Source organism: Myotis nattereri (genome assembly GCF_964212035.1).
Source record: "Myotis nattereri genome assembly, chromosome: 8".
Classification (NCBI taxonomy): domain Eukaryota; kingdom Metazoa; phylum Chordata; class Mammalia; order Chiroptera; family Vespertilionidae; genus Myotis; species Myotis nattereri.
This window is the reverse complement of record NC_138083.1, coordinates 89,953,001-89,976,180: the sequence shown is the minus strand read 5'-3', so window position 1 is coordinate 89,976,180 and position 23,180 is coordinate 89,953,001. Positions and strand designations below refer to the sequence as shown.

General features: G+C 44.1%; 1 protein-coding gene across 1 annotated transcript in view; it reads left to right on the top strand.

The window, feature by feature from the left end:
- Positions 1-7,663: 7,663 nt before the first annotated feature.
- The window catches only part of DSG4 (desmoglein 4), a gene marked incomplete at both ends in the record, with an annotated part of 37,771 nt that continues 22,254 nt past the window's right edge, over positions 7,664-23,180 (top strand). Inside the window, 3 exons of the mRNA XM_081096465.1 lie at positions 7,664-7,711; positions 18,469-18,504; positions 20,365-20,496. Coding sequence (XP_080952591.1) covers positions 7,664-7,711; positions 18,469-18,504; positions 20,365-20,496 — 216 coding nt within the window. The remainder of the gene's footprint in view (positions 7,712-18,468; positions 18,505-20,364; positions 20,497-23,180) is intronic.

The following is a 23,180-nucleotide window of genomic DNA, read 5'->3' as shown; positions in this document are numbered from 1 at the left end:
CTGAATACAAAAATCAAGAGCCAAAATCAATTGTATTTCCATATGAAATAAAATAAATGTCAGAAACTACAATTTTAAAAAAATATATCTTATACTAGTACTAAATAAGCCTCAAAAAGGTCTCTGTCAGACTTTAACAGTGAAAAAATAATAAAACTTTATTAAATAAAACCTAAAATTAATTACTTAAAATATTAAATAAAAGAATGTTCCTTATTTGTATATTCCAATACATGACTCAAAAGTGTGCAGTCCTAATCACAGTCTCAGTTTGCTTGTGAATCAGGTGATTCTAAAACATACAGGAAACGCTACTGGCCAAATAGCCAGAGCACTCTAGAGTTGAACAAAGCGGGAGAACTTGTTCTATGAGATGTCAAGACTTACTGTAAAGTTATGCAGTTAGAACAGCTTAGAACTCACATAAGAACAGACAAAAGGAAAAAGAGATGAAAAAGAGACACCCACAGTTATGCACACTTTCTTTTTATTTCTAATATTTTATTTATTTACACTTTACTTGCACATTAGTTATTTAATGCACAATTCAGATTTATTTTTATTGGTAGTGCAGAAAGCAGTGAAAAGCATACTCTTTTCAAATGAATGCATCAGGACAGTAAGATCCACATATGAAAAATAAAGATGAAATTGATCCCAGGCCATTATCTCTAGATAACTTTGAAACAATCATGAAGGGCAATATTTTAAGTGTGTGAAAGCTTTCTTAAATAAGACACCAGAGCACTAACCATAAAATAAATAAATAATAAACTGATTACTTCAAAAATAAGCAATTCTATTCATTACAAACTACCATTTTAAAAAGAAGACAAGCCACAGAATGAGTGAAAATATTTGCAATACATGTACCCAACACATTTATATGTATGACGTAAAGAACTACAAACTATTTTAAAAGAGAACAATCTAAATATAACAATAGAAAAAACAACTTCAATATGCATTTAACAAAAGAAAAATTCCAAACGATCAAGAAATTTATGCAAAAATATTGAGCCCCAAATAATCCGGGAAATGAAAATGAGATACAAGTACCTATCCCACAAATTGGCTAAAATTTAAAGTCTGACAATACTTTTGGGGTCAGTGTTGGTGAGCAAGAATGCAGGCTGGCCTCACTTGGACTTTGGGCCTTCAGAACTGTAAGGTAATGAACTTGTGTTGTTTTCAGTCACTAGTTTGTAACAATTTGTTAACACAGCAATAAGGAACTGATAAATAGCAGGACTGTTTATAATAGCCTGTTCTATAGAAAAACATAGCCCTGGCCGGTTTGGCTCAGTGGATAGAGTGACAGCCTGCAGACTGAAGGGTCCCAGGTTCGATTCCGGTCAAGGGCATGTGCCTTGGTTGCGGGCACATCCCCAGTGGGGGGCGTGCAGGAGGCAGCTGATTGATGTTTCTCTCTCATCAATGTTTCTAACTCTCTATCCCTCTCCCTTCCTCTCTGTAAAAAATCAATAAAATATATATTAAAAAATAAAAATAAAATAAAAACATAATCAATCTCTATTGCAAAAAAGATTTTTTTAAGTAGAAAATAGTTGCCACATATATGACCAAGGTTAATTTCTCTTACATGTGAACAGTGTTTATAAATCAATAAAGTGTGACACAGTGGGGGAAAGGGAGTAAGTGATTCACATAAAAAGAAGCAGAAATGGCCCTAGCTGGTTTGGCTCAGTGGATAGAGCATCAGTCTGCGGCATATAGGAGGCAGCCGATCAATGATTCTCTCTCATCATTGATGTTTCCATCTCTCTCTCTGCCTCTCCCTTCCTCTCTGAAATCAATAAAATATATTTCTTTAAAAAAGAAGAAATGGCTAACCCCCTTCTTCCATGAAGAGATGCTAAATATCATATTTTTTAAAAGTCCACGTTTACCTGTTGCCATTTTTCCCTGAGCGACCCATAGGCCCAGGTTAATTTTCCTGCCTCAGTAGTTCTTAAACTTCAGTCCACAATCTCAGAGTTACCCAGAAAGCATGTTAAAAATGAACTAATCCAAGGGTCCATCCCCAGATGCTGACTCAGCAAATCTGGGGTCAAGAACCCGCCTTTCCTGCACACTGGACCATATGATATTTGGTGCAATTGAACCAAGACATATATTTTAAGAAGCACTGCCTAGCTTTTGAGTTTCTCGTTCCTGAATTTCATCCCCAACAGCTTCAGCCCAGCCCATTCAGAGCATCAAAGGTGCCCTCTACCCACATCACGACTTTGCCAAAGAGGGGCACTGCCACGGCCAGCGAAGGAGCCAGGCTGGCACCTGAGTGCCTATCACACTGTGGCACCGCTGCCACGGCGTCATGAGTGGGAGTCATTTGCAAAAACATATTTTTAAGTAGAAAATAGCTGCCATATATGGCAGAGATTAATTTCTCTTACATACCAACAATGTTTATAAATCAATAATAAAGACATCAGCGACACAGGGGGGATAAGTATGCAGCAAGCAAGTGATAAGTCTGCAGTAATACACTTTAATTACAACAGCCCGGCAGGTGTGGCTCAGTGGTTGAGCGTTGACCTATGAACCAGGAGGTCACAGTTCAAATACCGGTCAGGGCACATGCCTGGGTTGCGGACTTGATCCCCAGTGTGGGGCATGCAGGAAGCAGCCAATCAATGGTTCTCATCATTGATGTTTCTATCTCTATCTCTCCCTCTCCCTTCCTCTCTATCAATAAAAATATATTTTAAAAAAAAAAAGCTAGAAGCCAGGTAATTCTTTTTGTACTTACTTGAATGACATCCCACACTGAGGACATGAAGTCACAGAGAGAATCAACAAGGCACCTCTGTCAGGGTGTATGATTTTAGGGTGTACATTAACATCCTTATTATATTAACAGAACTCTGTAGGAAACTGACATTTAACCTCCATGATATCTAACACCCACTAAATAACCTTGTATGCTGGCACCCTTATCTCTACACATAAATTGGCTTTAATGAGGAGACAGGTTGTTTACCTTCAGTGCCATTACCTTAAGGTGAACAGTCAGGCATGTTTGCACAGCAGCTGCTCTAGGTCAAAGCCAAGACAAGCTGTGTTTACCTGCTGTCCATCTCCCGAGGCCCATGCTGATGGAAATCCTTTTGTTTGAGTCAGCTCCAGAACCTACTTGCCTACTGCATTTGACAAACATAGTTTAGGTCCATAAATATTTTTTAAATTTCCCCTCCTTTAATATGTCCTTGGGTATTTCAATAATATCCATCGTTAGTCCGAAACCATCATAATTAGATGGAAAATTTGCCCTAACATTATGTTCATACTATTTAGCCTGTAGAGATCACATTTCTTTTTTCAAAAAGAATTTGTACTGCAACGTGTTGAATGAGCTGTCTTGTATGGCATTCCTTTAAAAATATAAACGTTAGGACACTTACTATGTTTTAGATGGATATGATGTAGAGAATGAAAATGTCCCACTACGGTAGGAGCAGGATGAGACCACATTACAGAAGCACAAGAACAATAATGAAATTCCAAGAGCATCCTTGAAAGTCGACATGCACTTTCCCATGAGCGGATGAAATGCTACTGGTTTGGTAACAAACACAAATAGGGAAACATAAGCAATAGGATAAAATTCTGCTTGCAGAGCCAGCTATTAAGCTCAATAATTTGGTAAACTATAAAATAGGTGTGTGTTTAAAAAAAAAAAAAGGTAACATTTAGCCATCAATTCTTTTCTATTTTGCCTTCACATATCTAGGCAATATTAGAAAATGGCTTAGTATTTATATAAATTGACTATGAAGCAGGAGGTAGTATACTTTCCCTATCATCAGCACTAATAAACCTCTAAAGTGTATAGGAGAGAAGTTAGAGAGGAGAGATTGAATTAAATAATCTCTAGGCTATGTTCAAACATTAGCATATGTGAAGGCTAGAGTCCCACAAGAGAAACAGAAGTAGCTGCTATTTTTCTATCTAAGCTCAGAACCATGATTAAGCTTTGCCTTGAAGAGGGTTTAAATTGAAATCCTGCCCTAACGGGTTTGGCTCAGTGGATAGAGCGTCAGCCTGTGGATTGAAGGGTCCCCTGTTCGATTCCAGTCAAGGACACATGCCTAGGTTTCGGGTTCGATCCCCAGTAGGGGGCATGCAGGAGGCAGCCAATCAATTGTTGTCTCTCATCATTGATGTTTCTATCTCTCTCTACCTCTCCCTTCCTCTCTGAAATAAATAAAAATATTAAAAAAAAATAAATTGAAATCCTTGGGGGATTCTATTTTTAGGACCATCCCACCAACTCTCTCAAGGAGTAGATGTAAATGAGTGCCAGAGCTTCAAGTGGCAACTTCTCAGTTATTGCAGACTCTGCATCTGCTCATGATGGTAATCTCCAGATTTGAATTCGAGGGACCATTGAAATTAGGAGTTATAAATGGAGAAATCTAAAGGAATCACCTAACTGATCAGGTACCTAGTTCTTCTGCTTATTGTTTCTTTCCTTTGAAATGCATCCTATGAATAGCAACTCAGGTAGATTGAAAATTTTATATTTCAAGAGAAATCAACCAATCATAGTTCAAACACAAACGGTGGAAATATCTCCATCTGTTACAGCAAATGAAGAACATAATTTTCCCCTTGCGAAAAACAGTAACACATAGGGGTTTAGACCGGTTTCATTACTTCTCTCAGGCAAAGTAAATGATTCTAATTCAACATTAACTGAAACAAAACAAAAATAATTTTCTTTAGCTGGCTAAACAATGGTCAACTTTCTGTCCAATGTCTCTTAGTATAATACACTACTGTGGGTTGCCCAAGTCTGCTTGGAAGTAGGTATGGAAACAAAACCATCATTAGAGGCACTGACTCCTCCCAGATCCCTGAGTTCCCTCTGAGGCTCTGAATGGCCTATTGTTTATAGACATAAATCCACTGAAGAATCCCATGTTGGATTCTCCCATTCGCTACTGTTCTGCAGTGGCTCCCAGGGCAATCTTCCACACTTACATCTGCTTGATGGCCCAGAACATGGTCCTAGAAACACTGAAGTTTCTATATATTCTCTACCATCTTCTCATATTCCCCAAACTTCTACAGATTCCCTGCCAACTTTTCATATTCCCCTTTAGATGCAGACACCAAAAAGAATTGTATGTACGTGAGTCATGATAAACTGGGTGGCACATAGAAAGAGGGTACCAGCCACGTATCTTTTAAGCCTTTTATTTGAGTCACGTTGTATTCTCCAGTGTTTCTATCATTCAAATCTTAAGCAGTATTGCTCATTAAATCTCCACAAGACCCAAACCATCCCCATAGCTGTCTGTGGTATCTTTCTAGCGACAGAAATATACACAGTTAGCCAAGGAATACCCCCCACTCACCCACCCAGTGCAAATTCCGACAGTCCTCCTTTATTTTAAAGTGAGCCAAGGGATTTATGGGAAAATAAAAGCAAAGGCCTCAGTGCGATTCCAGCCAATAAGAAGGCCTTCGGTAGGCCGGACAGGAGAGGACCACGTCACACCACCCCGTGTCTTGGAAACAATCTCAAGCAACAGCACCATTTGTACTTCCACACACAGAGAAACAACTGGAAAACGCCACCGCCCCCCCGAAGTCCGAAGCTCACCGGCACTACTGATGGAGGACAGATCTCAAGAGTAAGAATAATTTCATGCTGTTCTGACCTAGATATAAAAGAAAAGGTTTCTATGGTAGAGACAAGTGTCACATTCCAACCTCTGGGTAAAAAGTCATGAAAATGAAAATTAGGAAAGCTCAGTTGGATATAAAACAGTTATGAAAAATTTTAATGCTTAATTTACTCAAGCATAACTTTCCATAACTTTTGGTTTAAAGACCTATCTAGGATATGATGAAGTGGTGGGTTGCTAAACCATCCAGTGAATGTTGTGTGTCTGTTAGCATTCTAGACAATCTAGGGAACCACCTAGAGATAGATTTATAATGTGGCCTGGCTGGCATGGCTTGGTGGTTGAGCGTCGACCTATGAACCAGAAGGTCAGGGTTCAATTCCCGGTCAAGGCACATGCCCAGGTTGCAGGCTCGATCCCCAGTGCGGGGTGTGCAGGAGGCAACCAATCAATGATTATCTCTCACCATTGATGTTTCTATCTCTTCCTCCCTCTCCCTTCCTCTCTGAAATCAATTCAAAAACAAAACATGATACCACGCACAAGCCCTATCTGGTCAGCAGAGATATTTCTGAATTAGGCAGATATCCCCAAATATACAAAATTCAGCTTGGGCAGATAGTATATTCAAATACTACCTTTTTGCAACAATTCATTGTTTCCCATTGCTTACATATAATTTCCTTCTCATAAATATCTCAACATATAATTCATTTCCCTTTATTTTAAGATACTTTCCAGCCCTCTAATTGCCTTGACTCTTTCCTATTCTCCCAAAAATGTTAAGCTGAGGTTCTCAAGACACTAAGTGCTGTTTGGAAGACATTCCATCACTAGAAAGAGAGCCCGCCTTGTTCTGAATTGCATGATGGGGTAGTGAAGACAGGGTACAGTCTCCCTTTGAAACGCCCCGACCCACCCATATTAATGATTGCAGACCATTTGACTACATCTCTTTTAATGCTGATTGAGGTTGCGAGCCTGTAATATTTTTTTCATGAGGAAACTATACCCTATTCTCAACCCACACGAACAAAGAGGAAGTGAGAAGGGAAAATGGTTTTCAGAAATACCCAGATGCTGCTCTGGTCTTTTTCCCTGAAATTCTCAGGTTTCTGATTTCAGTCTCTTCTTAATAAGTATTCATGTGGGTTTAACAAGTGTTCCCATGGATGTACTTTTCTACCAGTGGCGATGCCACAGGAGTGAGCAAACTCTGTACTGTGGTTATCTTAAAGCAATTTAATGTTATATCATATGGGTTCGACTGTGTATTCAGGGGAAAGGTGCTAAAACAAACATACTAGTGAAGGCAGCCTTTCTTTGTCTTAACCTTATTTTTTCAGAACAACTTTAAAATGAAAGAATGCGGTGAAAGGAGAAGACTTCTTGAGGAGGGAAGAGGAATCGCCTGAATGAAGAGGTGAGCGCATCGCTCTCCTACCTTTCTCCCCGCCCCACACTTCAGGCCCAGTGCCCTTCACAGGGCCCTGCGCTCAGACGCATTCCTTGAAGTTGGTTTGGTAGTGGACATGTGTGTGTGTTGTCAGTGTGTGTAATTTTGCTTTTACAATGTTGGCAGTAAGAGGCAGCCTACTAATTTTATTCAGCATGATGATAGGCCCTAGCATTTTAATTATTTTTCATGTTGTGAGTAATTTATTATTCATTGGGTATCTTCCCCGTAAATCTTGTCTTCACACTGTAAGATTTTTTCCTTTGGTGTCCAACAAAGGGTTTCATTGCAATAAGAATCAAGGTGTGTCCATGTGCTTACCCAGAGCCCAAACAATGCCAGCCTTCCAGACCAGCCGCGGAGTTTGGGGTGGAGAGACAGTGTCATTCTAGAACATCTTCACTCCTCTGCCCGGGAGAGCAGCGGTAGCACCCATGCCTTCCTAAAGGGCATCTCCAGGCACGTCTTGCTGCGGGCTGAATCCAGCAGCCCGAGGACTAGGACTAAACTTGTATCTCGCTGGGGTTTGTGTGCAGAGCAACCCGAAGGCATGGATTGGCTCCTCATCAGGAACATTCACCTCTTGATCATTTTCCTGGTAAGTGGAATGTGAGGCCTGGGAAGGAAAGGCAGCCTGACGCCATGTCTGCTCCGTCCCCTGGACGTTCTACATGGGATGTCATCCATTTGGAAACCCTGCCTGCAAAGACAGTTTCCGCCTTTGGTGATTTCCGGTCTCGCCAAGCTTGAGGGGCTAAATGCTATAGAGAAGCAGGGCGAGAATCTGGCTGAATTAGCCTTAAACAGAGTCAGAGACATCCTCTAATTCAGATTAAAGGCTAGAACAAATCTAAAATTTACAATCAGAAATCAAGTAATGTACCTATTTTATTGAGTATATTTTATTAAGCATAGTTCTTACACTTCAATCAGACAGATGACTGTCAAAATCCCTGGTGCAAATGGGTTCTAAATTTGAAGGGAAGCAAAGTGAATCCAGCCCATCTCTTTTAAACAGTTATTTCCCTGTGTGTTTCCTTCAAGGTGGAAGAATGGTAGCTAGGTCAAAATTACATTGCAACTAATTGTGAAATATTTAAGTCATATGAAATTTTTTTCCGGTCAGGAATGGGGAAAAAAAGGAGAAAACCAAGCCCTCAAGGAACCCCTTCTGGATTATTAAAGCATTTCTGTAGTCCAGGAAGGAAACAGTTAGATCATCTATTTCTTTAGAGTAAATGTGACATTTTGTATCTTACTTCCCTCCAACCTCTGGGTGCCAAGGCATGGAGTGCTTTCTCCTCAGGCATCATGCTTACGGGATGTCCTCCCCTTAAAAGAAGTAAGGCAGCTCCTAGTGCCAGCTCTTAGAGGAACAAAGATAAGGTTGGCCGATTCCCCAAACTATTGCCAATTCAATTAGGAAATTCTATTTAAAGGACCAATTAAACTAGGTTAGATTAGATTCCAGTCTATTGATGGGCAAATGGCAGAACAATTCAATCTGACTTGTCCATCTCCAAGTTCACTTCTTGTATATACCAAGGAAGAAATTCCTGTGGTTTTCACCCCATCCATAAATTTATCAATTTTTGGTACAAATTAACATGATACAAGAAATGCGTTTCCTTTTTCCTTCTTTGCATTTTTAAGGTAAACCATGTATTTATCTCTTGTCTATTACTTAACAAATAGCTTTTTATTAACCACTGATTTTGTGTTCGGTACTGTGGTAGCTGCTGGAGATAAAAGGGTGAATGAAACTTATTCCTTATTTAAAATAACAGTTAAGGAAAATGAGTGGAAAGATAAGAGAAGTAAATTATTAGAAAATTGCACATATTTTTTTCAAAGTATATAAAGGCAAATAACGTACAGCGGGCTGCACCTCAGTGTCTCAGGAATGTTGGCGGTGGTGCTACGACATGAGTTTGTAAAATGATTCCCGCCCTACTATTAGGAAGGAGTTATACAGGACACATCTGAGCATCAGTTCTAAAAGGCAGAGGAGAGCTGAAGCCAGACAGATGTGGCAATACACCGTGTCCAGTTGGTCCAGCAGGTACCATTCTGCTGGAGTCCATGTCTATGTACTTCAAAAGCAGTGCACAGCCCAAGCTTGAAAGGAACAGTGGTAGAACATTCCATTCTCTGAACTTGGAAGACATACTATTGAATAAGACCATCATGCAAAATAATGATAAACTGAAACAGTACAAATAGAAGTGCACTGCCCTGTTATGAGGATCATCCTTTCCTTGCATTGCTAAAGGAAGCAGAAAGAATCTGATTCCATCTTTCATAGCAATGAAGAATTATTAGCAGAGACCTCTTACAGCACTTCTATGGGGTACCTCCATCTTTGACTCGGATAAACCTTTTGTTTCCTGTAAGGAAAACTGATTGCACGCATCAAGATTTCTGAGGCAACTTCCGGGCACTAAAGTTTGCCTCCTAGTCCTTGCTTTCTGCCCAGGTATATTCTATGACAATATTACTTAACTGAAGAGTGAGTTTTCTTTTCCTTGATCTTGAAAGAGGATTATATTTCAGATTCTTAGAATCTTTTTTGGTAATATGGACTTATTTTTCCTCATAATTTTAGAGTTTTGATACTTAATTTCTCTCCACAGATCTTACAGTATTTGTGTTTCATATCTCATGGTAATTGTAATAGACTTAAGCTCTTTTTGTATTTCTAATAGATCTCTTAAGATATCAACTAATAACTTTTGCAATTAGGACGTAGAGATTTCTAGCATGTGTCAAGGTTGGGACAAGTGCAAGAATGTGTAAGGGGAATCAATACACTGTCACGGGTGCTGTAGAAAAGGGGCATTCCTGCTTGTCTTTCATTTCCTGAACTTCAACTCCGCCCCTTTTTCATTAACTAAATCAAAGGCTCTCTGGGGCATCATTGCAGCTTAGCCCAGGGAGGGTGTGGCAGCCTCTCAGAGACGGACGGGTCTGTGTCATCTGTATCTTAACCACAGAGAGCACTTTAAACAAGGTTTTGACTGACTTCACCTATAAAAGCTACCCCAACGCTAAGCTACAATAGGCATCTCATTCTCTCATTGAGCCCTTCAGCACCTTCTTCCTAAGGCGCTCTTCATGTCCCTCGGCCGTAACACACCGGGGTGGTGAGGGGCAGTCAACACTAAACCCAGACGCAGAAGCCCAGACTGAAGCCACGGATTCTCCTCAAGGGGTTGCATAACCGTGGCTAAGGCACCAGCTCCTCAGGGCCTCCCTCTGCCCTGGGGGAGAGTGTGTGGTCAGACATCCTGTCGCTAAGTTTCTTCCCAGACGGAAACTCTGAGACTCTACAATGGTCTCCATTGAATAGCTGTGTAGATAGAAGTTCAGGTCTGACTCGCAAATATCATTTTCATAACTTTGGTTGGAGAACTTAAAGATTTAGGCAACGCTATGGAGTGTGTAAGTTTACTAGGGAGGAATCACTTAAGGCAGAACAGTTATTAGCTATGAGAGTCTTGTATTTTATTGCGTTGATAAGAACATACAAACAGCCACGTAGCTGTTATCAGATAAGATGTTTTGTGCACAGATGGTGATCATTCATGCTATGTATAAGATGTTAAGCTTTCAATTAAGTGTTCTGATTCTTGGAAAGTAAAGAAGGTAGGTGGCGACATATATACTAGTAGATGTTATCTACTATAAGCTGACAACAGGAATCAAAATTGATCAACATATTTAGAACTAACCTAGCCACTTATCAGGTTAGTTTTCAGATAAAACACTGTGATTCTGACAGGGAAACAGAAATTTGTATTTATTTATTTTACTTTCAAATTTCTAGAAGTGGAGGCTGGTGACAAACAATCTTATCTGATGTGGTTGTTTTGGTTGTACAGAATGCATTAGATAGCATGGAATGACCGGTTCCAAGACTGCTGGTTACAGACATTACTGATGACCTCATCGCACCAAAGGTTATATAGAAGCAAATCTCACCTCTGGTGTTTCTTTGTTGGTGTGACTAAGGAATTACAACATATATTTGAACCAAGTGGACAGACTTACAGTGTGGCCTTCAGGTCTCTGCAGAGTGCATGATGGACTAAAGAAGCTCTGTATGCCAAGAGATACTCAGGCCCTAGAACTTCAATGCAGTGCTGCCAATAACATCTGTTTCTAGAACTGTAGCATGAAGATGCTGCTCTTAGACTCTAGATGGGTCCTTCCTTTCCTCTTTTTAGGGGGTTGCTTTCTGAGAGGACTTCTTGCTGATAAGTAGATAGTCCACAACTCCTTTCTAGTCCTGAGTCTCCAGCGAGGAGCTCCTTACAAAGCAGTGAGCCTGGGTTGCAGCTGTGTTTCCCTCCCTTCCCCAGGTGGGACTGCGGTGGGATCCCTCACTCAGAAGAGCAGCCGTGACAGGGAGTGTGAAGGGAGTGGCTGGTGAAACTTCCCGGGATCCCCAGCCTGGGAAACATCTGCCCTCCCTTCCACACCGAAAATTACACACTTACCAACTAAAATGCCACTCCTGGCTATACCTTCCATTATAAACAAAAGTGGTATAATTAGGCCTGAACTTGGCATGTCTACCAGAGCCCCATGAGGATGGTGATTGCTTTACTCAATTATTTTTACAAGTATTATTCAGGGGAGAACTGCTTATTAATAAGGTACTGGGTGTGCAAAGGACAGTGAAAACTAACTTCAAAAAGATGGCACAGAGATGGAAATAGGCCTGTTCAGTAGCTGCTATGTGAGATACACTCAGGAGGTAAGAGAATAGTATGTCTCCTAATACTGCAATATGCACATGTAATGACTTAGATTCTACACATCTCATATAAAATCATCATCTCTCTCTAGGAGGAGGTATTTAAAAAGAAAGTTAGGCCCAGGAAAACTTCAGCAATTTTCCAAAAGTTGGATGGCTATGGCATATTGGCTATTATTCTCCCTAGAATGTATATACACCATAACAGGTCAGAAATTATCTTGCACACAAAGGACAGTGCCCGTCACATAACATTTTATCAATGAAATCTTTTGAATGAATGAGTGAATGAATGGATTCTGTTTCCAATTTACCTTTCTTACCAAGGCACTTCACCACATTTCCCACCTACATGCTTATAGCAACTCAGTGTGGGTAGTGAACTTCCAAGTGAGCTTGAGGGCTTGAAATTGAGACGCCAAAGGAGTTGGTTCTCCTCCCTCCCTGCAGGCTGCGGAAACACCTCTGGACCCGGTCTCCCACTGCATTCCCATTTCACCACGCCGCACTCGCGAGGCGTTTTATAGCTAGCAAGGTTGTTTCTCGCGTGTAACACTGCTGAAGGTATTTAGAAGCAGCCCCGTGTTACAAAGACATTTTCAAAGCCTGGCTGATGCAGACAGCCCTGGGCCGCCCGCCCAGAGCTCTCCCTGGTCCCTCCCAGAGGCGGCCGCTTTGGGCAACGCTGCGCCCTGCACGCGCTTCTTCTGCAATGTCTATGACATCCCATATCTTCTCTTGTTTATCTGCTGTGCTCCCTCTTTTACCGTGTGATGGCTTTCTGGGCAGGTACTCCGTCCTAGTCTTCATCATATGCTCGGAGATGAGCACAGATACACACACGTTAGCTTTGTGGGCACTTTTCTTTGCCAGGAAAAGTCCTATTGCAGTTACTTTAGTTCAGGCAATTCATTGTAAGGACACCCACAGGGAAAGGAACACAGGGAACCCTCTCCCAGCGAGGCCACAGAGGCTGTGACCACTCAGGGTACCAGCATCTCTCGGGGCTAATCTGCTCCCTCCCTGCAGTGCCTCTGCCTCTTTCCCGTCTCCACGCCTGTGATGGGGTCAGCCCTGTGTCGTGTGCTGTGTTGTAGCGGGTTCTCAGGCCAAGCCCCATCCTCGGATGGTACGTGACCGGCATAAGCTTTAAAAGGTGACTTTGAAAGGCAAGGAGTGTCTGCATTTACCCAGGAACCCGTCGCTATTCTGCAGTTTCACGGAGGTTCGTGCAGCTAATGCGGTGCAACTTCAGAAGATGATGTCACCGAGTTTCTTCCGCACACCCGCTCCCAGGCGGTTCCCGGGGAGTGGAGCCTCCTGACAGGGCTCCTGGTTTCACGGGTCGAGAATAAAACCAGCCCAGTTCCTTCAGTGAGACCTGCCAGAAAGGGAGGCGGTGTGGAGGGCTGGGCTGCTGGCACCCTCATCGGGAGGGCCAGCTAAGCAGAACGCAGAAATGTCAGAATGTATGTAGCGCACAGGCTCCCTCAGGCACCACGTCTGTCTGCGAGGCAAACCCTGGTAGGCACTGCAATCAGCTCCCCTTCTCCCCCGCCCCACCCCTACCACCTCCCTGAGAAACACCAGGGACAGCAACGGAGGGGAAAGAGCTTAGACTCGGAATCTCAGGGCTGGATGTTGCTATCCTGTTCACAGGGGTTCTGTAGAGAGGACAGGAGGAAGGTCAAGTGAACTCAAAGCACTTCCTTTATTCTTTCAAACTGAGCACTAATCTGTTTGATGTGGTTAATTTCTTTCTTTTTTCTTTTTTTCCCTTCAAGGCAGAAGCATTTAATTATTATTTTTATTAAAGTCTAGTTGGCATACAATATTATATTCATTTCATTGTGCAACATAGCGATTTAGCGTTTATGTAATTGATGATGTGCTCACCACACTGAGTCTAGTAACCGCCTGTCCCCGGGCAGCTATCACACTATCATTGGCGATATTCCCCTGCACCCTCCTCACCCATCCCTCCATTCACCACCACCCCCACCCCCGGCCTCCCTCTAGAAGTGCTGAGGCCAGTCCCAAGCTTTCACAATGACTGACTGGTACTCTTCTATGTTAGGATGTGCTGTGAGTACACCCCCTGATGCACGGAGGAAAACTCTTCCGTCTCTTCTTTCCCCTTATAGACCTAGTACTTTCACATGTTTACTCTCCTTAGATCAGAACCTGAATCAGAGAGCGGGTAGGGGACTGATCCAAGGTCACATCTGCCAAACGGAGTCAAGACTCATACTCAGTTCTGCTCCCAAGTCTAAAGTAGTCATGTCTATAGCTCATTGCTTTTAATAAAGCTAATCCATAATTTAGGACTGTATGTCCACTTTAAGATATAAATTATCTGACTTAGAAACATACACCAATTTAAAAGAACTACGGCCGAAACCGGTTTGGCTCAGTGGATAGAGCGTCGGCCTGCGGACTGAGAGGTCCCAGGTTCGATTCCGGTCAAGGGCATGTACCTGGGTTGCGGGCACATCCCCAGTAGGAGATGTGCAGGAGGCAGCTGATCGATGATTCTCTCTCATCGATGTTTCTAACTCTCTATCTCTCTCCCTTCCTCTCTGTAAAAAATCAATAAAATATATTTAAAAAAAATAAAAAATAAAAATAAAAGAACTATGACAACAGTCTTCAAACTGGAGTACAGATAGCCCTGACATACATAAGCACTTCAAAGGTACACGTGTACAGTAGTTTTAAAGGAATCACTTACTAGTTACGCAGCTTCCACATGTATATTCTTTGCGTAAGTCATTCTGTTGAAGGATCGAGCTGGTTCTCCTCTCCCAAATATGTCTGTCTGTCTATCCATCTATATTCCCCCTCCCTCCCTTCCACTCTCTCTGAAAAGCAATGGAAAAACATGTCCTCAGGAGAAGGCAACAAAGATATTTTTTAAATGTATGATGTCGACATGTACTTCTTGACATGAAACTTTACCGTGACAATAACTGAGTGGGAGAGATTACTAAATTGTGCAGATAATATCATTTATTTGGGGTTAAAAAATTATAATTTGTCACCCTGACCGGTTTGGCTCAGTGGATAGAGCGTCAGCCGGTGGACTGAAAGGCCCCAGGTTCGATTCCGGCCAAGGGCACATACCTTGGTTGCGGGCACATCCCCAGTAGGGGGTGTGCAGGAGGCAGCTGATCGATGTTTCTCTCTCATCGATGTTTCTAACTCTCTATCCCTCTGTGAAAAATCAATAAAATATATTTTTTAAAAACTGATGAAAGAATGAATGAATACAAAAATATTATAATTTGTCTAAGTATGTGTTTTTGAAAAGGACAAATTCTAAATTTCTCCAAATATTAACAATGATGATCTCCAAGTGGTCAGATTCTACATGATGTTTACTTTTCCTTATACTTTCCAGAATCATCTACTTTTCTAACCAAAAGAATATCTAAACCCCAAAGGCAATATTTATTATGAAATAAAACACCCTATGCCACCAAATAAGACCACCGCCTATTAAATATTGAATTTCTTTTCCTGGTGTAGCTAGTTTTCTAATGTCTAATAAATTTACACATGAGGGAGGAAAATAGTGAAGTGGAAACACTGGGCCCTAATGCCACATTTCTCATCGCTGATTTTCCCTTCTTCTGGGCTCAGCTGTCCTTCCAAATCCCCACCCATACCCTTCACCCTCTCTTATACCGCCCCCCGCCCCCACATCTGCGAAATCCGCTTTGCACCCGCTCCCCTGGCCCAGGGTCTCCCTCATCCAGGCCCTCACTGGAGTGGCCGGGCTTTACTCTGCTCCCTGGCTCTCCGGAGCTCGCAGTGGTAGCTCATCACCTCCCCAGTCCCCACGCCACCGTGACAGCAACCTCCACCCCGGGACAGCCCTCCCAGTCCTCTCCTCGCACAACAGTCGCCAAGCTCCGCTAGAAAAGGAGCAGGACAGACTTCCCAAGCCAACGGGTCCTCACACTGGCTGTCCGCTGCGGGATAATAGATTATTTTCTCTATTTCTAATTTTCTGTGCCCAGTGTTCCCTCACTCAGGAATGCTGGGTGAGTCTGCTGCTCCTCTCTGATTCGTGGCATTTTGTTGGTTTCCTGTCACTTCTCTTTTGACTGTCTCCTCCCGCCCCCCGCCCCCCCCCCCCCCCCCCCGCCTTCCCCATCCCTGCTCACTCCGATGCGGAAAAGCCATGTGAAAGTTATCCTGCTCTTACACCTCACAATGCTTTTCTCTCTTCATAGTGTCCTTCCGGCTTCTGTTTCAGAGGAAGAGACTGTCTTCTTCATGACCAGGGCCCCTCCTTGCACTGTTATTGTCTCCTTTTTATTGAAAGAATTGGGATGACACCGGTTACCAAAACCAGACGGGCTGCAGGTGCCCAGCTCCACAGGCACTACCTGTACTGTGTGTTCACCACCCGCTGCCCTGCGCTGTGATTAACCATTCCCATGCTCTCTTAGATTACACTTGTAGCTCCTTGATTTCCGCCTCCTCCGCCCCTCCCTTTCCCTCATCTCCATCTACCATTCTTTCTCCACAAACCCCTTTTCCTCTCCCTGTGGACTGTATATTTGGTCATGGTTCCCCAACCTAAAAAATATGTCTTGATTTCATTAACTCCTCAAATTGCATCATCTCTCTCACGTCTTTTAACTCCTAACTTGAAAATGTCATGTATGGTTGCTATGTGTACTTTCTCAACAGCTTGTTCCTTGACTCCTGCAATCTGACTGATGCCACTTGCACAAGTTCGCACTGACTGCCTGCGCAAACCCCAGGACGTCTCAGCTCCCAATCTCCCTGACCTTGCTACGAAACATGAACCATTAAGTTGTTCCTCTTCAGCTAACTGCTTATCCCTGCCTGCCACTCATCCTGCCTCTTTTCTGGCTACTTCTTCTCTATCTGCATCTCTTCTTTCTGAATTCAGCCTGCTGACCAACCCTCCACCATATCCACACCACAACCACCACCACAACCACAGCCACAACCACAACCACAACCACAGCCACAACCACAGCCACAGCCACAGCCACAGCCACCACCACAGCCACAGCCACAGCCACAGCCACAACCACCACCACAGCCACAGCCACAGCCACAGCCACCACCACAGCCACAGCCACAGCCACCACCACAGCCACAGCCACAGCCACAGCCACAACCATAGCCACAACCATAGCCACAACCACAGCCACAGCCACAGCCACAACCACCACCACAGCCACAACCACAGCCACAGCCACAGCCACAGCCACAACCACAGCCACAGCCATAGCCACAGCCACAACCACAGCCACAGCCACAGCCACAACCACAACCACCACCACAGCCACAGCCACAGCCACAGCCACAGCCACAGCCACAACCATAGCCACAACCACAGCCACCGCCACCGCCACCGCCCTGCCACTTCTGACCTTTCTGTGTGGACAAAAGCTGCTCTGCACCCACAAACCTGGTCCCCCGCCCTCTCTATTCTCTGCTTAGACTTCTTTCTTCTGTCCCCTGCACAATATAAGCATTTCCTGTAAGAGTCTGTTCTCTGACTACTTTATTGATCTTCTTAAACTTTTTAATGGACTACCCTCACCTCCTACAACTTTAAATAGCACTCCTGTTTAGATAAATTTCCACTTCTTCATCTTTTATGTCTACCCCAAATTTTAGAATAAGATTAAGTAATTAATTAATTAATGAAGATTTCGGCATCATCTCCCTGCAGTGACCCGCTCATGTTAAATTTTCTGTTATTATTAAAAGTACCCCATCGTCCCAATAAGCCAACTTAACTTACATCCTCTCCTTGTACCCACAATCTACAAGTCCTATTGGTTCCTTGGCAATGTCTCCATTCTCTCTCCTTTCCAGTCAGCCCTATGTTCATGTTCTAACTGTGTCTTACCCAGCAACTGCTCATTCTTAAGTGTCTGGACTTCAAGTACTTTTCCCTTGTAACCATCCCTTCATATCAGTGATGTGTTTTTAAAAAGGGGTTACTGTCAAACCCTGTATTTTATTCAGTGAAGCCCACACTCCCTGTTTGGTATATAAAGCACTTCATGATCTGCCTCCAACCTGCCATTCCTAACCTTGTCTCCCGCGTCCCCTTGCTATTTCCTCTTCTTTCCAGCTGATAATATTACTTCCCATTCCTGGAGCATCCTGGGAAACGTAGAGGATCCCCTTACACCTGTGTTCATGTTTTATTCTGGCTGAAAAATTGTCCCCATCAATTTCTCTTATCAGAGTAGCTTCATCCTGCAGACCCCTTTCACACCCCCTCTCCGCTGCGGCCTTCCTCAAACTCACTGGGTAACCGGAGTTGTCTGCTTTTCCTTCCACTGAGCCCCTGGGTGCCCCTGCTGAAGCACATACACTAACTTTCCTGTAGTTATGTGTTTGCTTCCTTAAAAGTTTAAAAGCCTCTGTGGGGGAAAACCTGTACTATTAATATTGTGTTATCCATGTTTATTCCATATCACTAGCAAAATGTGTGTTTAAGAAATGAATTAATCAGAGAACATTGTCAATAATTTCATGACTTGACTTCCTTTAAACTATGCAAATTTATGCTAATGCTGTATCTTCTCTAACAGGTGGTGTTGGAAGTAAACAGTGAATTTATTGTTGAGGTAAGGTATAATTATTAAAACTACCTACTCAATTTAGAATGGAAAGAGAAACTGAGTCATGTAATGCACAATATATCAAAAATCAGAATATTTGAAAACAGCGATATTTGAAAGCCATAATTTTAAATGTCCATGCTTTAGGCAAGGTTTGTGACAGGTCAGCGTCATAGTAGCTCCTGCTTATCCAACTTTACTAGTAGCTTATTTATGTTTCCCAACCTAAGGCAAAGCAAAAAAAGTAAAGTGACACGTTAGAACGGGAAGAGGAGTTTTAGACAATTACATCAGCATAATTGTATGGTTAATCAATGAGGGAAAAAAATACAAAAGCAAAAATATCTGTAACCACAACTAAATAAAACCACAGAACCCAGGACCATTTAGAGTGGGACTGGGAAAGTAAAGCTATCTCCTCTGGGAGGACTTTATTATAGCGGTTACATTTTCATTCTGATAATATCAAATAATGGGAGAAAATATAATCACTGTGTGATCTTTGTTGACAAAATAGACAATAGGTGGTACATTTTAGGAAGTTGCATCAAAATGGAGAAAAATGTAAATGCTTTGGTTCCTGAAAGTATAAGCTCCATTCGCATGGAGCAGCTAGCTCCTCCCCCCAAAGTGGTAATTAAATGAAGCCTTAGCTAAAACAAACATACAATTATCTATGTCTCAACAAGTACATAAAGAGTTACAAAAATATAGATGTGTGTGTGCATGTTTATACATGTACACAAAAATGTTCATGCATGTAGTAACATTGCTGAAGTCTTTAATAGTATAAAACTCTTAAACACCCTCCAACAACAGCAATTAAGTCTATAAAAACACATAGTAAGCAGAGACTATGAAAACACATAGACAGCACTGAGAATCCATATAGGTGTCCATGGGATTATGGTGGTTACCATCATTTCAGTTAAAACATTCTTCTGATCTGCAACAGTCTACCTGGATACATAGCCAGAGTGGCGTCCTTACCAACAGAAAAGCAGCACCCGTCCTCTCTTGAGTCAAGTACACTCACCAGCACAACGTCCCAGGGATGCACTCACCTGGAGCAGCCGCAAGCTGTTAACCTCTGGAGACCAGACAGCCTAGTCAGAGCTCCATGGAGGGTGAGGTGGGCAAGGTCCCCACCTACTGAAACACTTGGTCCTGTCCGCCATAGCCACTGACACATCTGTCCACACCAAGTGGTCCTTACAATGTGGTCCTACCCAGAACGTCACTGAGCAAACGTGGTACTGTCCAAGCTTAGGAAACACTCCTGGGTTCCAACAGCCCCTAACACTTATTTATGCTGTTGGTTTACAGGATTAATACATAAAGTATGACCATATTTTATTAGTTCATTTACTGTGTTGTGGCTGCATTGCCCATAATAACCCTCTTGCCTTGGTAGCCCAGCTGGCACTGGCCCATGGGGGAAGGTAGATGGGTCAGCTTAGACACCTCCAGGAATGCTTTTGGACCGACCAGGCCAAATATCAAGGACCTTGTGGCATAATCCAGATGTGTCCATGGATGCTGTGGACCAATGTCTGCTAATCAGTGGACAGATTGAGAGAAGAAAGACCACATACACCTATTATCCAGTAGAACATTCCGAGCTCCACACTTAGCCAACAAAATGTGTTTCATAGAATCATACAGTTAGCAGTGAGACGATTCCAGAGAGAAGTAGCTGCTGAGGCTGCCCAAGCTCCACCCACCTAGAGGGGTAAGGTAGTAAAGACACTTTTTGTTCCTCAAATTCAATGCCGTGGCTTCTTCTGGGTGCTCCTCGCCGTGCTGAGCAGATGTCCTTGCGAAGGAAACCTGCCCTGACGCTGCAATGCCCTGCTTCCGCTCCAGGTGAAAGAACTGGACGTGGAAAAGGGCACGACCAAGTGGCAAACTGTCAGGAGACAGAAGCGCGAATGGATCAAGTTCGCGGCGGCGTGTCGAGAAGGAGAGGACAACTCCAAGCGGAACCCCATCGCCAGGGTAAGGGAGGCATCACGGGTCGCCCTGCGCCCACACCGCAGGCCCTGGAGGGCGGGCAGCCTCAGCAGCCCAGGCCCTGCAGGCTCCACTGCTCCACTGGCAGGGGTGCCGGGGGGGGGGGGGGGGAGGCGTCTCCTGCCTGGGCTGCGGAGGCCCCCCTTTGCCTCTCACGTTCTGGGAACTGCTACAGAGCAGAGGCGCCGGAGGGATTGGGGAGAGACCTGGGTCTCCAGCACCACTGGGCTCTGTCCGTCCATCTGCTGCTTCTCCTCACCCGCCCGCTCTAGGACATGCCTGCATACACATGTCTGCTTCTCCTCACCCGCCTGTTCTAGAACACATCTGCATACACATGTCTGCTTCTCCTCACCCGCCCGCTCTAGGACATGCCTGCATACACATGTCTGCTTCTCCTCACCCGCCTGTTCTAGAACACATCTGCATACACATGTCTGCTTCTCCTCACCCGCCCGCTCTAGGACACATCTGCATACACATGTCTGCTTCTCCTCACCTGCCCATTCTAGAACACATCTGCATACACATGTCTGCTTCTCCTCACCTGCCCATTCTAGAACACATCTGCATACACATGTCTGCTTCTCCTCACCCGCCCGCTCTAGGACACATCTGCATACACATGTCTGCTTCTCCTCACCCACCCGCTCTAGCACACATCTGCATACACATGTCTGCTTCTCCTCACACGCCCGCTCTAGCACACATCTGCATACACATGTCTGCTTCGCCTCACCCGCCTGCTCTGGGACACATCTGCATACACATGTCTGCTTCTCCTCACCCGCCTGTTCTAGAACACATCTGCATACACATGTCTGCTTCTCCTCACCCGCCCGCTCTAGAACATGTCTGCATACACAGGTCTGCTTCTCCTCACCCGCCCGCTCTAGGACATGTCTGCATACACAGGTCTGCTTCTCCTCACCCGCCCGCTCTAGGACATGCCTGCATACACAGGTCTGCTTCTCCTCACCCGCCTGCTCTGGGACACATCTGCATATACATGTCTGCTTCTCCTCACCTGCCTGCTCTAGGACATGCCTGCATACACATGTCTGCTTCTCCTCACCCACCTGGTCTAGAACACATCTGCATACACATGTCTGCTTCTCCTCACCCGCCCGCTCTAGGACATGTCTGCATACACAAGTCTGCTTCTCCTCACCCGCCCGCTCTAGGACACATCTGCATACACATGTCTGCTTCTCCTCACCCGTCCATTCTAGGACACATCTGCATACACATGTCTGCTTCTCCTCACCCGTCCGTTCTAGGACACATCTGCATACACATGTCTGCTTCTCCTCACCTGCCCACTCTAAGACACATCTGCATATACATGTCTGCTTCTCCTCACCCGTCCGTTCTAGGACACATCTGCATACACATGTCTGCTTCTCCTCACCCGTCCGTTCTAGGACATGCCTGCATACACATGTCTGCTTCTCCTCACCCACCCGCTCTAGGACATGCCTGCATACACATGTCTGCTTCTCCTCACCCGCCCGCTCTAGGACATGCCTGCATACACATGTCTGCTTCTCCTCACCTGCCCGTTCTAGGACATGCCTGCATACACATGTCTGTTTCTCCCCACCCTACTGCTCTAGGACACATCTGCATACACATGTCTGCTTCTCCTCACCTGCCCGCTCTAAGACACATCTGCATACACATGTCTGCTTCTCCTCACCCATCCGTTCTAGGACACATCTGCATACACATGTCTGCTTCTCCTCACCCGTCCGTTCTAGGACACATCTGCATACACATGTCTGCTTCTCCTCACCCATCCATTCTAGGACACATCTGCATACACATGTCTGCTTCTCCTCACCCATCCGTTCTAGGACACATCTGCATACACATGTCTGCTTCTCCTCACCCACCCGCTCTAGGACATGCCTGCATACACATGTCTGCTTCTCCTCACCCGCCCGCTCTAGGACATGCCTGCATACACATGTCTGCTTCTCCTCACCCGCCCGCTCTAGGACATGCCTGCATACACATGTCTGCTTCTCCTCACCCGCCCGCTCTAGGACATGCCTGCATACACATGTCTGCTTCTCCTCACCCGCCCGCTCTAGGACATGCCTGCATACACATGTCTGCTTCTCCTCACCTGCCCGCTCTAGGACATGCCTGCATACACATGTCTGCTTCTCCTCACCCGCCGGCTCTAGGACATGCCTGCATACACCAACATTCTCCTGGCCAGCAGACAGTTTCACCAGATCCAGAAGCTCGGAGAGCCTAAATGCTATTTCAAAGAGTGGCTCTCAATAAGGAAGGAGCATTGAGGAAGACTGTGTCATAAGTTGACCCATGAAGGGCAGGATCCGCATGAACAGCTTCGCTAGCTCTTTCTAGGCCTCTTGGCCTCGGGCCTCTATTGCAATCAAGGGTAGTGGTTTACCAGAACTCTTTCCGTAAGGCTTTACATCAACTACAGGAAGCAGCAGCAGTGATATTACAGATATAATCTCAGCTCAAGAAAAGAGATCTATTCTCTCTTAGATGTTTTCAAAGTTTTGGAAAGCTTTTAAATTGATATGGTTCCCATTCAACTCACATTTACAGCTTTATATTACCCGCTGGTATTGCATATTCTCTCCTTTATATTTGCATTTGAGGGATTTCCTGGATTTTCGTTTACATAA